Source organism: Megalobrama amblycephala, linkage group LG12 (genome assembly GCF_018812025.1).
Source record: "Megalobrama amblycephala isolate DHTTF-2021 linkage group LG12, ASM1881202v1, whole genome shotgun sequence".
NCBI classification, from domain to species: Eukaryota; Metazoa; Chordata; class Actinopteri; order Cypriniformes; family Xenocyprididae; genus Megalobrama; species Megalobrama amblycephala.
Genome location: NC_063055.1, coordinates 29,501,260 through 29,518,833, shown reverse-complemented (window position 1 = coordinate 29,518,833; position 17,574 = coordinate 29,501,260). Strand labels below are relative to the sequence as shown.

Below are 17,574 nucleotides of genomic sequence, written 5' to 3'. Positions count from 1 at the left end.
CTTTGCATTATTATACATTATATTCAACATTATATATAGTAGTTAAATGAGGTAAAACTCTGTAAACGTTAAAAAAAAAAAAAAAAACTTTAAAAAAAGTAATTTTAATTTTGGTTGAACTATACACGATACATATTGTCATTATCCACTATATATATCGTTGCATTTTTGTATTGTGTGATATATTGTGACACAATATATTGTTACAGTCCTTTTATGTAAAGATCACGAGAAAATTACAGTCACCATGAAATCAAAATTGACACTTTCACAAAGCCACTGAATTTATTTCTGTTGGAAAACAACTCCCCCAGGTGGAAAACATAAATCTCTGGAAATACAGTATTATAAAGTGTTTTTTTGTTTTTGTTTTATTTTTCTCTAGTTTATGATATTTGAGCAGGCAAGGGATTTAATCTGAAAAGTTTTTTCTTCCCTTCCACAACAGATGAAAAACAAGAGGTTAGGAGAGCAATCCTGAGCTGTTCCCTAGATTATCTTAAAGGGGAAGAAGCTTACGAAGACAGGAGTGATGATGATGATGATGACGATGAAGTGATCTAAAGCCCCTCATATAAAACTTTGTGTTTGATGTGTAGGTCTTAAAGGCATAATGTAACCATGCAGTGATCAGATGTTCTGATATTTTATTTTATACAACTGATATAGTACATGGTTCATCTGGAAGAAATATTTTTGAAGCTTTTTTTCCATTTCACACTGTAAGCGATTTGTAAATTGAGTATATCTTTACATTACTGCTATTGTATAAACTGGCCATGTGTTGTGTAGGTCATGTGTATATATATATTTTTTTCTGTACTACTTAAAACTAACTACTGCTTTTTGTTGTTGTTTTTTCACTCAAACTGTCTTTAAACGTTTGTTTCAAATAAACCAAATATTAATAACAACAAATGCTTTGATAATAAAAGATTACATATGCATTACACCACATCTTGCTGTCGAATGCACCAATGAGAATCGGTGAATCCGCGCATGCGCACCTCGTAAACCCTGCGAGGCTTATAACCCTCATCCGGGTGTTTACGGTTCCCGTTTGGCGACCTGTCGCCATCTGCCTGACTTTATTTAGCTAAAGTAAAATTTGGGTTAAAACCCATTTATTTGTCCGTTTTCCTCTTTTGGAGAGCGGCTAACGCCTTGTGGGGCGCAACACTTCCCACGCCGAGGAAAAACTGCGCTTTTCAAGGGGCGAGGCCCCGCTTTTTGGGCACTTGTTTTTTTTGTGTTAGCACACAGCTTTTTTTAACTGAGACATTTGGATTGTGTCTCTGTTTTTCTTTCGGTTTGTTTGTGGTCAAGATGTCGCCGTAATGGGGTCTCCGCGTTTGACAGAAATGAATAAGGGCCTTCGTCGCCTGACCCGCACTCACACCAACCCGTTGTTCTCCCCGTTTAATGCTAAAGAGCTCCGACGCTCTCTCCCCGGAGTTCGGCCTCAAGATGGAGAAAAACCCAAACGCAAACAACAGCAGCAGCACGAAGATCCCGCCCCGCTCCAGCTCTACAGGCTCGACTCCTACAGACTCTAAAGCCAAAACAGGTACAGATCAGCGTTTTATACACACAAACACACGCTTGTCATGGTCAACTTTGAGGGGAAAGTGTGTATATGTGTGTGTTTGGGACTTGCGGCATGGTTTTGTTTGTGTCTGCAGAGATGACGTCGCCACGGCTAGCGATTGGCCTGTTTCTTGAATAAACAATGGAGAAACTCGTACAATATTAATAAAGATTAGTATTTGACGTGTCGATAATGAACTCTCATTCATTAAGAATGAATTACAAAAAAAAAATTTCAGGGATTTTACCCTTTTTATTTTTATTTATTTATTTTTTTACTTCCTTAGTAAACTACATTTTCCTAATAGAATATAAAAATAAATTAAATATTCTATGTAAATACGTATATTTTAAATATATTGAATGAATACTTTTATATACATTTAGTGGAATTAAGTTTGTTTTTGGTAAATGTTAGGTTAGTAGTTTATTGGAATTAAGTTTTGAATCAACTTTTGATGTTTATATAGAAGAGTGACTACATGGCAGTACATGTGTTATCAGAAAATTAGTATATATGAGGTGGATATATGCACTTTACACCACAATAAATTACATAAACACGTGCGGAAAGCTGTAATTTCTTGGAAAAGGGTGGAACTGAATTTATCAGCATTAAATTATGAGTATTATCAATGTTATTTAATACCATAATGGTGAAACATCACATGAAAGGTGTCACATTTTATGAAGGGCTCCATATATTTAACGTGTTGGCAAACGGAGTTCCTCATTTAATAATTTATTTAACATTTTAATATTTATAATTTTGTTATCCGGGTATTTAATAGCATTCAAAAATACCAGTTGCAAATTTTTCCAACTTGATCAGACTAGATTTACTGTGTTTATGCAATTTATTCTGGTGTCCGTCTGTGTCAGTGCATATATATCCATTATCCACCTGATGTTCTGATAACACAACATGGGTGGTGTGTGTGTGTGTGTGTGTGTGTGTGTGTGTGTCACTGTCATATATAGTTAAACCAATATCAAAACTGAATTCCCCTAAACTAACCCAACATTTCTGACCATATCCCCCCGAGTGGAAATTCATATTTAGGTTTAATTTATCTGCTACTCCTCTTAGTAGCTGATCGGATGCATGAGGATCATGGTCAGGATCTATTCTTGTCAGCAGTCTGCCATGTGACCAGAAGAAAATCTTCAGTGCTGTGTTGCCCTCTAGCTTTTGGATGGACCCAAGAAAGCCTCCAGCATATCAGAACCAAATCACTGTAGAAGATAACAAACTTAAACAGTGTTGTCTATGTTTTAGTTATGCCAGTGTTTTTATGTAGGCTTCTGAACTGTATGGGACAGGGATCTCTGCTGCTGGATGATAAGCTGTGTGTGTTTACACCCTTTGCTCTTATCACGAAGTCCTCTAAAACACTTTAAAGTGCAGCGTGTGACTGGATTGATTAGCTAAGGCCTGTGTGAATGTTGTTAATAATATTGAAAAATTATCAAATTGTCAGTATTGCAAATGCAATTAATTTTCCCCGAAGTTGGTGGAGGCACCCCCTTGTCAAAAAAAATTTTCTGCTTGGAGTAATGTATTCATGTTTTTTGACACACATCCTTCTTTTTCCGGTTCTTTTAGATGGTAAGAATAATGGGGGCTCAAAGCGCTATAGCCGCAAACGTGAGCCTACTTTTGCCAAGGCCGAAAGCTTTCCAGGCCCACGTCGCCCCCAGCCACAGAAAAGCAAGAATTTTGACAAGAGACCCCCTCAGAGAGGTGGCGGAGGCGGGCGACAGTATGGACTCGCTGGTGGTGGGAGAAGAGAAGAGGTGTGTTACAATAAGCCTTTGGATTATGATTCGTTTGTGCTTTCATGAAGGGCTGTTTTTATGCTTTCTTATTGCATGTTAAATTGCAGTAATCATGTTGGTTAATGAACTACTAGAAAATAGCACAAAGTAAACAAACCTGTAGTTATATGGAGTAACCAGGATAAACTGTTGGGTTCTCTCTCACTAGGTAGCAGAGAACCGCCGGGCAGAGTTTAGCCCGGCTCAGTTTGCTGGACCCAAAAAGATTAGTCTGAACCACCTGCTCAACTTTACGTTTGAGCCAAGAGGAGGCCATTTTGGCTCCGGAGGTGATGGCCATTCCTGCTGGGGTCGCCGCAACAAGTGGGGTCACAAACACAAGCCCTTCAACAAGGAGCTTTTCCTACAGGCTAAGTGAGTACAGCAGAATGTGTTGCATACTTTTTATATGAATTGGTATTAATCGCACATAACAATATTTAGTGTACCACAGTGTTATTTTTAGGATCAGTAATGTAGTATTATATTATTTATTAAAGGGGTCATGAGAAATCAAATTTGCCTTGATCTTTTGACATGTAAGAGGTCTTTGTCCCATAAAAATATCCTGCAAGTTTTATAGCTTAAAACGTCACCCTCATTATTAACAAAGCATTTATTTAATCAAGCTCCAAAAACGTCTCGTTTTGATTTTGCTAAGTCTGTGTGATGTCACATGGGTGAACACATTTGCATATGACTGCCTCCAGAGCAAGACATCAACAAATAGTTATGCATTATCGCACCAAAGCCCCCACCCACTTGCATTCAGTCGCTTAAAGGGTTAGTTCACCCAAAAATGAAAATTCTGTCATTTATTACTCATCCGTAAGACCTTTGTTGATCTTTGGAACACAAATTAAGATATTTTAGTTGAAATCCGATGGCTCAGTGAGGCCTGCATATGGAGCAATGACATTTCCTCTCTCAAGATCCATAAAGGTACTAAAAACATATTTAAATCAGTTCATGTTCGTTCAGTGGTTCAATATTAATATTATAAAGCGATGAGAATATTTTTGGTTCGCCAAAAAAAACAAAATAATGACTTATTTAGTGATGGCCGATTTCAAAACACTGCTTCAGAAAGCATCGGATCATAAATGAATCAGTGTATCGAATCATGATTCGGATCGCGTGTCAAACTGCCAACTGCTGAAATCACGTGACTTTGGCGCTCCGATCAGCAGATTCGACACTGACACTGAACATTCATTTATGATCCGATGCTTCCTGAAGTAGTGTTTTGAAATCAGCCATCACTATATAAGTTATTTAGTTTTTTTGGCGCACCAAAAATATTCTCGTCACTTTAAATCCGGGATTGAATACAAAATTATGTTGATTGACATGGTGATAACCAGCATTGGACGGGACAGAAATGACTAATAGACCTGCCACATATTCTATTACATGTTATGGGTTTCTTTGTTGTTCATCGACTTTGTCTTTGACTAATATTTCTATTTTCAAATAGTTAAACGAGACATTAAAATAGTTCCAATATTTTTTGCTATGAAATGGACACTGGTAACGAGAACACTTTTGTCATAATGTATGATTAAGAGCTCATATAAAAAAATGATTTTATAGTTAAGTCATGGCAATAAACTATGGAAGTGTCTGCTGCTGAATAAAAAATAAAAAAGGTAATTGCAACTTTTTATCTCAAATGTGATATAAACTCGCAGTTGTTTGATTAAAAAGTCAGAATTGCATGATATAAACTCGCAATTGTGTTATGAAGTCAGAATTATAAATTGCATAACTGTGATATAAACTCGCAATTGCAAGAAAAAAAGTCAGAATAGTGAGATACAAAAAAGGTAATTGCGACTCCTTTTTTTAAATTTTTTTTTGTTTTTTTTTTTTTTTTATTTATTCTGTGGTGGAAACAAGCTTCCATAGTCATAATGTATGATTAAGAGCTCATATTAAAAGCTGATTTTATAGTTAAGTCATGGCAATAAACTATACGCCTTTTAAAGACTTGGAGAGCAATATATCACTTTAGGGTGTGATCCTTGCCTTTTATTCCTGACATAGTAAAATTAAAAAAGTCCTGGAAAATGATCGCTGAAAAAGAGTGGGAACCCTGTATGTTCGTTCTGAGCTTTTTGTTTTGTAAATGAGGCACAGTGTAATGGGGAATTCTCAAAGAAACTTTTGTTAAAAGATGAAGCAGCCAACTGTATTGGATCTGATTGCAGCTACATCAAAAGCGATAAGTAAATAATTTCATGAAGCTTTTTCTGTAAATTAAGTTTTTATTGGTATAATGCTTTCAAAACACTTACTTGCGTGCAATAGCGAGTGGGCGTTGATGCTGTTTCCGATGCAATGACGTTATGCAATAATATGCAATAACCAGTCATAACAGTGGCCGTGTACTGACAAGCCTTAACCCTTTGACGCTTATGATCATTCTGGTGTGATTAACGTTCAGTGCATCACATGATCAACTGCTAAATTCAAATGTGCTTTCGTGCTTTGGCTGGCGATGAGTGAGTCTGTTTCTGGCTCAGTGCCTTGTCATATATCACAAGTATTCAGTGTTTTCAACCTCAAAATGTTTATTTGTAATGTTTCAGACATTTAAATACACGCAAGTACTAGCAAAACAATACATTTATAGTTTGTAAAATACAAACTTATGTCTATAGAAGCGGCAATAACAATCCTTTCAACTATAAATTGACAACATGTTTTATTCATGTCAGATACACATTGTGTAGGTAACTATAAAGTTTACTCTGTTCTTCCACTTATCCGGCCACTCACTTCCATGTATTTCGGGAGAAGTGGGTGAATAACTCACACTGGGGTGTCAGCTAGAATATTTTAAACTTGCGTGTGAAAGGAGCCACCCTTAAAAAGAAATCATTTCAGACAGAGGGTCAGAATGAAAGTTGTATATAATTTTTCCGCATGTAGTGTTTTTTTTTTTTTGTGCAAAGAACTTTAATATTATAAGTGAACCTTAAGGAAAATCCATGTCATGACCCCTTTAATGTAGTAGTATTATATTATTTATATTACATTTTTTTAAAAGATATTTTTCATGATTTTTTTTTATTTTTGTTTATTTTTAAGTTTAGTTTTTAATTTTGATAATGAAAATTAGAAATGATGCCTTGGCAACTAACTGAAATTTTTACTGAAAGTATTGTCGAAATTGCTAAATTTGATTTCAGGTAACATTTATTTCAATTAACATAAATGTTTTTTTTATAGTTTTAATTAACTGTAATAACACTGGTGTACTGTTAAGGTGATTTAACAGTCTAGATCTGCTCAACATTTTTCCACTTGGCCAAACTGGATTTACAGCTTGCAGTCAGTGTGATTGTTTAATTTGTTCTATTGTTCTTTTGTGTCAGTTCATGTAACCAAAAGAGAAAAATTATTTGCTGATGAGTACATATTTTTGTCCAAAAGTTGCCAGTTTGTGGTGATTGATGATCAGGACTATCAAGCTCACTTCACTGATCCGGACACTTTGGTGGACTGGGACTGTGTGCAGCAAGTGGTTAGTTCAGACTTCCAACTTCCTTGTATATGCTGTCAGTGCCTTTTTTTTTTTTTTTTTTTTTTTTTTTCTCTAAATGTTGCTTATGACATTGTTTTTTTTCCACACAGCGCATTTACAGTCATGAGGTGCCGTCTTGTCCGATCTGCCTGTATCCCCCTGTGGCGGCCCACATCACGCGCTGTGGCCACATCTACTGTTGGCCATGCATGTTGCACTACCTCTCTCTGAGTGAGAAGAGTTGGTCCAAGTGCCCCATTTGCTATGAGGCCGTGCACAGCGCTGATCTCAAGAGGTTCATACCCAAATTGCCTTTTTAATGCTTGTTTGCTTTTGGTTAAAGGTGCAGTAAGAGATTTCTGAGAAACACTGTTGATATTTGAAATCGACACCCAAACAAACACACCCCTTCCTTCATTGCTCTGCCCCCAATATAATAAATACACTCTATGCACCACAGGCAACCACTAACAGCTGACGCATCAGACAGCTCACACAAGTGTAGCTGAATCAGCTTCGATTCTTTAACAACAAAAACAGCATACAACAGCTTATCATTGAAAAACATTGAAAAAAAAAAACAGTGTTAGTCATGTATAAAGCAATCTCGGCATCCGTTTTCAGGCCTTCCCGCTCTTTAACATCTCTCCAGCACTGGAAAGCTTTTCCGATATTAACGCGGGTCCTAGCTCTTTCCTGATCGTAACCCTTCTTCCAGTTATATTCCTCTGACCACTCCCTCTTTGGTAATATCTCAGCCATCTCTCTTTCTACAAGGGATTGCTGATTGGCTACAAGAGTGTTATGGTGCTCGGTCTGATAGGTCCAATCCACTTTTTTTTTCTCCTGTTTACACAGCCATGACTAGGTACAAACACTTTTTTTTCATCACACACATAACAGAAATCTAGCAAAAATTCACTAAATTGTTTGTTTAGGTGTTGATTTAAATTTGACAACACTTCTCAGAAATGTCTTACTGCACCTTTAATGTGAACATCATGAAGTAAACTTCATGTAATAAAAAGGGTAAAAAAAACAACACCTGGTACATAAGTGTTATATACACTACCTATTACCTACTGATCAATAGTTAAATAAGAGTTTTTAAATAGTCTTCGAAAGAAGTCTCTAATGCTCAACAGGGCTGCAATTATTTGATGAAAAATACAGTAAGAACAGTAATATTGTGAAATATTATCACAATTTAAAATATTTTTTCTGTTTTAATGTATTGTAAAATGTAATTTGTTCCTGTGATTGACTGTAAAGCTGAATTTTCAACAGCCATTACTCCAGTCTTCAGTGTCACATGATCCATCCTTTAATATGCACAATGTTGATTTTTACAGTCTTTTTGATCAAATAAATGCAGCCTTGGTGAGCATAAAATTCATTTAAAGGAATAGTTCACCCAAAAAATTAAAATTACCCCATGATTTACTCGCCTTCAAGCTATCCTAGGTATATATGACTATCTTCTTACAGATGAACACAATCAGAGTTATTAAAATATATCCTGGCTCTTCCAAGCTTCATAATGGTAGTGAAGGGTGCGAGAGATTTTGAAGGCCAAAAAAAACAACCATCCATCATAAAAATATATTTTTTTGTAAGAAAAATATCCATATTTAAAACTTCATAAACTATAACAGTCTGGCAGACTGCCGTACGCATTGATTTATGGTGAAAGAGAAGTGATGTATGAGTAGTGTAAGCTTAGGTGAGAGTAGACTCCTCTCATGCTTCAAACAAATAGGGCTGGGCAACAAACTCAAGTTCCTCTTCTCTTATATCAGAATCCTCTGACATTTCTCTTTAAAAATTCTTGTTTTAGACTTCTAATTCATGACCAGTGTTTTGTTTTGCTGTCTCCTCTGCACTTCCATGTGAATGCGTTGGGTCAGGGGTTACTCTTTTTCTTACAAAAACCCATCACTTTGCTTCAAAAGGCCTTTATTAACACCCTGGAGTCATATGTATTACTTTTATGATGGATGGATGTGTCTTTTTTGGACTTCAAAATCTCACGCCCCTTCACAACCATTGTAAAGCTGGGATGAGCGAGAATTTTTTGTAACACTGTGTTCGTCTGAAAGAAGATAGTCATATAAATCTTGGATGACTTGAGGGTGAGTGATTTTTGGGTGAACTATCCCTTCAAGATTAAAAAAAAAAAACTTAATTATTCCACTTTTCACCAGTAGTGTACATATTTACTGAACAAATTTATGTTGTCATTGAAACCCATCTTGTCAACTTTCAGTGTGGTTGCCATGGAGACCCGTCAGTACGTGTCCGGTAATGTCATCACTATGCGTCTGATGCGGAGAGAGAAAGGATCACTGGTGGCTCTTCCCAGCTCTCAGTGGGTTAAAGTGGAGGAGCCCATTAATTTTGATGGTGAGGCATTCTGCTGTTTGCATGAGATTTTTTGTGGTGTTGACTTTGTCTTATTTGACACTTTTTCTTTTCCCCCCATTTTCTGCAGATGTGCATTTGCGTGCATACTCTAAGCTGCTTCTGGCGTCCCAGCAGCAGGTTTTGGGTTTGCTGGCTGAAGAGAGGATGGCTCTCCAATCCCAACTCAGCCAGGAGAAAGACGACCCACAGGCCTGTTTCGTACAGAGCGCCCTACTGCAGCTGCAGGTACACATGCATTCACGCTGGCTTATGAATGTTGGGTTGGACAAAACTAGTTAAACAAGTCACACTGCTGTTTTGAAAAGTAGTTGGTATAAGTTACTCACATAGTTTAGATGTTGACATTGAAACTATTCAAAGGGACAAAAACATTTTGAATTGTATAACTCGTATAGGTTATGCAAAATTTTTGATCACTTTGGAATTCCCTTTAGATAAAAGCATCTGCCAAATGCACAAATGTTAATAAACAAGTAGTTGCTATATTTTACTCCAAAAATATCTTAAACTATGTTAAAGCCATTTAAGGGGACAATAACTTGTAATGTGTAATCTATTATTATAAACCATTTGTGCTTCATGCTTTTATAAATATCTGAATATATACAATGTGACATTTAAAAAGGCTAAACAATTTTTTTTTTTTTAACTGGAAAAGCTACATAATTTGGAAAAGCGTTGAGCTATTTTACATTATTGAAAGTGTTGTTAGATTTTGTTCCTCCCAAACACTGCACTCTAACATGTAACCCTCACACTTGATCTCTGATTGAACAGGAGCGGGAAGAGGGTCTTTTGAAGTGTCGCCGTAAGGATGGCGGTTCTGTTGATGGGGTGGACATGAGGAAACTGTCTCTATCTGAGAACTCCTCCTCTCCAGAGGTGGCTGTGGTCAAGAACCTCACTAACTCCAAGGTCAGTAGAAACTGTGCTCCTTTCTTTTAGTACGACTCTGCTGCTCCACAGGCTCTGGGCTTCAGAATATAATGATCATGATGGTCTCAATCAAAGGCTAACACAACAGCTTGAGGCCGTCTACACTGAACATGACAAAGCACCACATCCAGTATAGACAGCATTACTGATTAGAATGGGTTCGATTTGCATTTGTCGTGTCACGCTGCTCACGTCTGGTGGTAAAAAAATGTACTTCTTGTGTTCATATTATATTGCAAAACACTTTTGCTGCTATTGAGGTTTGATATGGGTATGGGTAGGGGCAGGTTTGGGTAGGTTTAAGGTGGAAAGGAAGGAAGGGTCAACTGTGCAATTATAGATATAATTACAGAACTTAATTACAACTGTAATTACGTGCTGATTTTTTTATTTTTTTTTCCAAATAAAAGTACAATGTAAAACATATATGTACACTTTAAGTGCATTGTATTAAAGCTGCCATCGAATGTTTTTTTACAAGATGTAATATAAGTCTAAGGTGTCCCCTGAATGTGTCTGTGAAGTTTCAGCTCAAAATACCCCATAGATTTTTTTTTTTAATAAATTTTTTTTTACTGCCTATTTTGAGGCATAATTAGAAATGCGCCGATTCATGCTGCGGCCCCTTTAAATCACGCGCTCTCCGCCCCCTCCCGAGCTCTCGACTCTATCACTGCATAAACAAAGTTTACACAGCTAATATAACCCTCAAAATGGATCTTTACAAAGTGTTCATCATGCAGCATGTCTAATCGCGTAAGTATGGTATTTATTTGGATGTTTACATTTGATTCTGAATGAGTTTGATAGTGCTCCGTGGCTAATGGCTAATGCTACACTGTTGGAGATTTATAAAGAATGAAGTTGTGTTTATGCATTATACAGACTGCAAGTGTTTAAAAATAGCGACGGCTCTTGTCTCTGTGAATACAGTAATAAACGATGGTAACTTTAACCACATTTAACAGTACATTAGCAACATGCTAACGAAACATTTAGAAAGACAATTTACAAATATCACTAAAAATATCATGATATCATGGATCATGTCAGTTATTATTGCTCCATCTGCCATTTTGTCGCTATTGTCCTTGCTTGCTTACCTAGTCTGATGATTCAGCTGTGCAGATCCAGACGTTAGGTCCCGTTTTTCGTTTCGGTTTTTTGAAGCTTTGATTGTGTTTATAGTGTGCAGTATAACATGTGTTCATGTTTCGCGTGTAAAAAAACACAGTATTTTTCACATAATTTACTTATCTGTATACCGCTGTTTCCACTGTCATAAAAACGGGCTGATGACTTCCTTGTTCTATGAAGTCCCTCCTTCAGAAATACGTAATGAGTTCTGATTGTGCCAGCGGTTCCTGTGTTGTGATTCGACAGCAGCTTCTGCTCCATCTTTCAAGAATAATCTTTGTGCGAATCCAGCATTAAACTGAGGAAGCTGTCCTCAGCAAAATGTGCTGCACATAGTTTTACATGTGGATTATAATTTTCGGGAACCGAGTTAACCATAAATTGTAACCATTGATCTCTAAGTACAGCGTCCCTGGGAAGGCCAAACAAAGGTGATTGGACTGCGGGATGAAAATGTGAAGCGTTTCGACGACATGGCGACAAACACACTCTACAAACGCAACTCTTGCTCTTCTCCGTAGGAGCGCAACAAGACCACGCCCCCTTTTTTTGTGTATTCCTGTGGGCGGAGGTTAGTCAAAAAACTAGTTAGTGACGTCATTAAAGAAGGAAGTAGAGGGATGTAGTCCAAACTGGCCGTTCGATGTAGGCGACTTCTGTTAAATAAAATATCTCGCTTGGCATTGAACTTTGAGCTTTAAAATTTTACAGATTTTATTTATACTCTAACAACAACATTACACACTAACTAAAGTTTGAAACATGGGATCACGAAGAACGGGACCTTTAATACTGCCTGCCCTTGTGTAATGCCTCGATCATGGGCTGGCATATGCAAATATTGGGGGCGTACAACCCGACTGTTGCGTAACAGTCTGTGTTATGTTGAGATTCGCCTGTTCTTCGGAGGTCTTTTAAACAAATGAGATTTATATAAGAAGGAGGAAACAATGGAGTTTGAGACTCACTGTATGTCATTTCCATGTACTGAACTCTTGTTATTCAACTATGCCGAGGTAAATTCAATTTTCAATTCGATGGCACCTTTAAATGATCCATTTAAATGTTAGTACATAGTAGTTACTATGCACTTAATATAAATTGGGACCTGAATATTGACCAAATATTAGCATGCATCATTGGGCTTAATGTAGTGTGTCCCACCACAGCCCATCCTGCAGTATGCCTCAGCTTTTGATGATGAGCTTCAGGAGGCTCATGAGGAGCCGGAGGAAGAGATGGCCGCTCAGAGTGTTCCTGAGGTGGCCGAAGAGATGCCTGAGGGGGCTGTGGAGGACAAACCTGTTGAAGAGACCCCTCAGACCAGTCAGACCGCTGCTCATGGCCCATATTACTACTTCTATCAAGGTATGTGTTATTTGTAATGAAGCTTAAAGCTACCAGTTAATTGCATTTTACCACTCTTAGTTATTTTGTACACCGTAACTCTGTGTAAGCAATGGAGATGGAGAGTAAATATGACTCTGTCTTTTGTGTCTGTAGCTGAGGATGGTCAGCAGATGTTTCTGCACCCAGTGAATGTGCGCTGTCTGCTGAGAGAGTACGGGAGCCTGGAGAACAGCCCTCAGTCTATCACCGCTACCGTAGTGGAGATTGATGGGCACACGGTGTCTGAGGTACCCACGGTCTCACACATTTATGACAGTACTATCATACATTTTCACATGACCTCAGTGCCCAGTTAACATCCTGGCATTAGATTTTTTAAAATTTTGCAGCTTTGTGCATATAAAGAATCTTTTACTAGGGTGAATTTATGCTGCTCTCAAAGGATTAGGCTTTAAGTAATGCCTACCATGATGAACTGATTAACACAGACCTCATTTGTAGGATATCCGCCGTCGACATCGTTACCTCTCTCACCTGCCCCTCACGTGCGAGTTCAGCCTCTGTGAGCTAAATCTTCAGCCACCCATTCTCTCAAAAGAGACCTTGGACAGCTTCGCAGGTACAGGCATGCTAGTAATACAATACAGTAATACAACTCCACTATAAAATAAGTGTAAATGACGAAGCCGTATTAAATAAGTTTACACTTGTAGTAAAATTACCGTTAAAACAACTAGCTTTTATTTTGGTGGAAAACTGCACTTTCTGTGAAAACAAACATTTACAAACTGGAAATGGGAAATGCTTTATTATACTACATATGTCACGATTCAGTGTTTTGCTATACAAGTTTGGGGGAAAATAAATAGTCATTTGTATTTGTGAGTTCTACAAAATAGTTATTTTTAACATTTTTGTCTTTCTGCCAGATGACTTGGAGAAACGGAAGCGCCTGAGGCAGAAGAAAGCAAGGGATGAAAAGAGAAGGGAGAAGAGGATTGAGATGGAGGAAAACAGGAAACAGGGGAAATGTGAGGATTTAATTCCCCATTGTGTTTTTTTTTTTTTTTGAAATTAGACAAATTGTCGGATTGTAGAACGTTATTGAACTCAATTCAGGATGTTGTAATTAATTTGTCAGGGTGTGATTATTGAGTGTGTCTTGGTGTGTTGTTCAGATCCAGATATGCACATCGGGCTGGAGAACCTCCAGCATTTCCCTGCGTTTGGATCTCCTCCTCACAGCGGCTCACGGACGCAGCTCCCGGAGTTCCTGCTGGGACCCCCGTCTCCTCTGAGCAGCAGCCCTTCATCAGGTAACATTCACTCTCTCTTGCCCTGGCCTTCAGTGCTTTGTCTTTTTTGCTTATTTCCTGTATTTATTTCAGATGGAGTGATGTTCCCTAGTCTGAGTGAGCACAGTCCGTCCCTGAGTGTCGCCAGTGTGGAAGAGGACTCTCACTGCATGTCCTTCGCTCAGGTTTGCCTAAAGCACTTTCTTTCATGTTTATAACAACAAAATAGTAAATATCAAAAATGGATCAAAATGAGGTGGGAAAATGGTCACTAAAATGAAATTAAAACTAAATATGAATGTAGTAAAAATGCCATTGTGTGTCAAATTGTACCATACTGATGATCCTCTCTGGTGTAGATGCTGAAAGATGGGAAAGCCCGTGTGGATGCCGGGCCTAAAAGCACCCAAAAGAAAGGTGAGCCTCCTTTTAACACTTGACTGACTTATATACTTGTTTCTTGTTGGCTCACTAACGTGATGTGTGTTTTCCTCCATACAGACATGTTCTTGGCTCCTCCTACAGCAGACAGTGATGGAGAGAGTGATGGCTCGGATCGGGTCCCAGTACCCAGTTTCCAAAACTCCTTCAGTCAGGCCTTCGAGCAGGCTTTGTCACAGCTGGACAATGGAAATCAAACCCCAGCACAGGCTTTACCCATCCCTGGTGAGAAAAACGTTTCTATACACTACTGTTCAAAAAGTCTAGGGTCAGTAAGATTTTTTTTTTTGTTTTTGTTTTTTTGAAAGAAGTCTCTTCTGCTTACTAAGGCTGCTTGTGTTTAATCCAAAAACACAGTAAAACCAGTAATATGAAATATTATTTTAAATAACTGTTAACTATTGTTACCTGTTAATTACAGCAGCCATTACTTCAGTCTTCAGTGCCACATGATCCTTCAGAAATCATTCTATAAGTAGCATTATACATTGTCACTTTTGATTAATTTAATTCATTCTTGCTGATTAAAAGTATTGGTTTCTTAAAAAAAAAATCTCACAGGCCCCAACTTTTTGAAGTTGTGTAATCCTAATAATAAAGCTTTTGTTAAACCACAAAAGCGCATAAAATGCCACACAGGGAACTTTCACGATTCAGATGAATCACTAAATCCTTTCTATTAAACCAGCAGATTCATTCAAATGATTCATTAAAGTGAAACTCATCTAGCTCACACTGAAACAAAGAAAAAAACAAGCAGGCATTTTTTTTAGTTTACGTTACCTTTCTTTCCATTTTAGATGAGAAAGGGGGGAAGAAGAAAAAGAAAAAGCAGAAGCTTCTGTTCAGCACCTCTATGGTTCACACCAAGTAAACACTGAAGTTCACCCTTCACTCCTGTCACTTTCTTCTGCCTTATTCCTCCCATATGCTTAGATTTCATTATATCCCTCAATAGCAGCTTCCCTCCTTTCATGCCCCAGTCGAACGAGACCCTCTCCAGACATTCAGTGACCTGCAGGAAGTTCCATAGCCGCAGTGATTGTACTCACCATTGACTCAGTATTATAGATCAGTCCCACAGTTCTCTTTTTACAGAAGGGACTTTAATGTGTTGTACTGGAAGAACAGACTCCTGTAACTTCAGCATTTGTCTCTCTTATCAGCATTTAAAGAGCTCTAGATCAGTTCCTTTTGACATGGCACTGTAGTTCAGTACTCCATTACTGTCCAGAATGTGGATGGAGAAAAATGATATGGTTGTTGGTTATGGGTTGCAGTGATGTATTTTGGGGGGTCATGAGGTAGCAGTCAGCCAGCTGCAGAGACGTCCTGCCCCCCCCTCTTCATCATGACACCGTTGTACTTCAACCTTTATGCTTTGAATCTTGGAATAAACCTAAGCAATGCTAATAGCAGAAAAAAATGAACCTAAAGTGAGGATTATATGCATTTGAGTTATTCTTCCTGTCAGGCACATACACAAAACTATGCTGATTGTAACACGTTCATGCTTGTTTGTTTACACGCCATCACACGTTTCTTCCTGAGCTCTTGTTGTGAACTTCAGTTTGTATTCAACTTACCAGCTGTTATCATTATCAGCCTGAGAACTGCCTTTCACAATCGGACACATTAATAATACATAAAAATGCAAATGAGAAATCATTTTTCTGCTGGAATAGCTGAGAACTTAGTGGGTCTTTTAAGCACTTGACTTTTAGAACCTCCAACTATTAGACAGGGTTCAGAGCTGCTCATGTTCTATAGTGTTCAGATGTTGAGACCAGCTGACTCCACTGCTTGCTGCGTGTTGAGTGAACTGAATATGTAAAGACAAAGAAAGGCTATATAAAATTTTGTAGAGGGTTCAATTTTTTTTTTTTCCCCTCTATATTTTCTTTTTTTCTGATGGAAAAACCTGTGGTAAAGAACCTGCATATAGATTAAGTTGAAAAAATAAAGGATTATTATGCACTGGCATTCTGTTTGTCTTATTTAAAACATTTAATTTCATTCTTTAAAAAGACCATTGATATTTCTGTGGACATTTGCATAAAAATAGTATTTGGCTTTCTGATTGTAATCATATAAAATGTAATTTACAGGTTTATATGAATTTTGATGTTCATATTGTGTTTGCATTAATTTTTCTTTTTTTTTTTTTACTGTATGTATTCACCATCACTTCTTGTATAAAATAGTTTGTTGAAGAACAAAAAAATATAATTTTATAGTTGTTTAAAGCCACCTTTGCGCATTTTCTTCATTCACATCATGCAATTGTCCATGTTTGAAAGAAAAGCATAATAGGTTTTCTATGGCTAATCAATGTAAATAATTATGTAATACGAATAAAATAATTTCTGTCATAATTATTAACAACCCATGTTAGCATTCCCATTCATCTTAGTTGCTCACCTTTAAAAATGATCACGCTCATCACTAACTTAAGACTTGTGACTTTATAAATTAAAAAATAAAAATAAGATCTCAATTTAAAAGTATAATTCAAGAAAATTTGGTCATTCATGTACTGAAATGTAGTTAAAATAAGTTTTTTTTTTTTTTTTTTTTTTTTTTTTTTTTAAACACTATATTGAAACTTAAAACCGTTTATTTGATGTCTTAAAATTTAGTTAAATACAACAGTAACACTTAAGGCCAAAGTATACTTAACTTAAACGCACACGGGTCATCGTACAGTGCGCGTTACGTGAATTTCGTCATCAGAAAAGTTGCCAATATTTAGTGACCTCTTAGCACTTTTTTTTTCTTCCAAAAATGCGCCTAGCGACTTTTTAGAGAAACCTCAGTCACTTTCCAGATGTCGCCAGTACTGTCCTGCGAGTGCGAGGTCTTGCTTTCTCCTGCGTCTACCCTGTTCAGTGAATGGCTCAGAGGAGCAGCCGCACATTTCATTGAACGCACGGCAGCTGACAGTTGTTAATGTGTGAGCTACACATGAAGCACACAATGTTGCCACGGACTTATCACTTATCTGCTTCTCCTTTGTTTTACTTTTATATTTAAATAATTTAGTTTGACCGTTTTGAT

At 37.4% G+C, this 17,574-nt stretch overlaps 1 protein-coding gene across 1 annotated transcript; it reads left to right on the top strand.

The window, feature by feature from the left end:
* The first annotated feature begins 1,033 nt into the window (after window positions 1–1,033).
* Window positions 1,034–16,500, top strand: rnf10 (ring finger protein 10). The gene is made up of 17 exons (XM_048210481.1): window positions 1,034–1,567; window positions 3,194–3,384; window positions 3,575–3,780; window positions 6,844–6,934; window positions 7,045–7,229; window positions 9,201–9,337; window positions 9,426–9,583; window positions 10,136–10,273; window positions 12,601–12,799; window positions 12,935–13,068; window positions 13,283–13,400; window positions 13,711–13,812; window positions 13,960–14,097; window positions 14,170–14,261; window positions 14,436–14,493; window positions 14,578–14,742; window positions 15,318–16,500. The coding sequence occupies exons 1-17, from the start codon at window positions 1,423–1,425 to the stop codon at window positions 15,389–15,391; spliced, it is 2,331 nt and encodes a 776-aa protein (XP_048066438.1). The 5' UTR covers window positions 1,034–1,422; the 3' UTR covers window positions 15,392–16,500.
* Window positions 16,501–17,574: the final 1,074 nt, after the last annotated feature.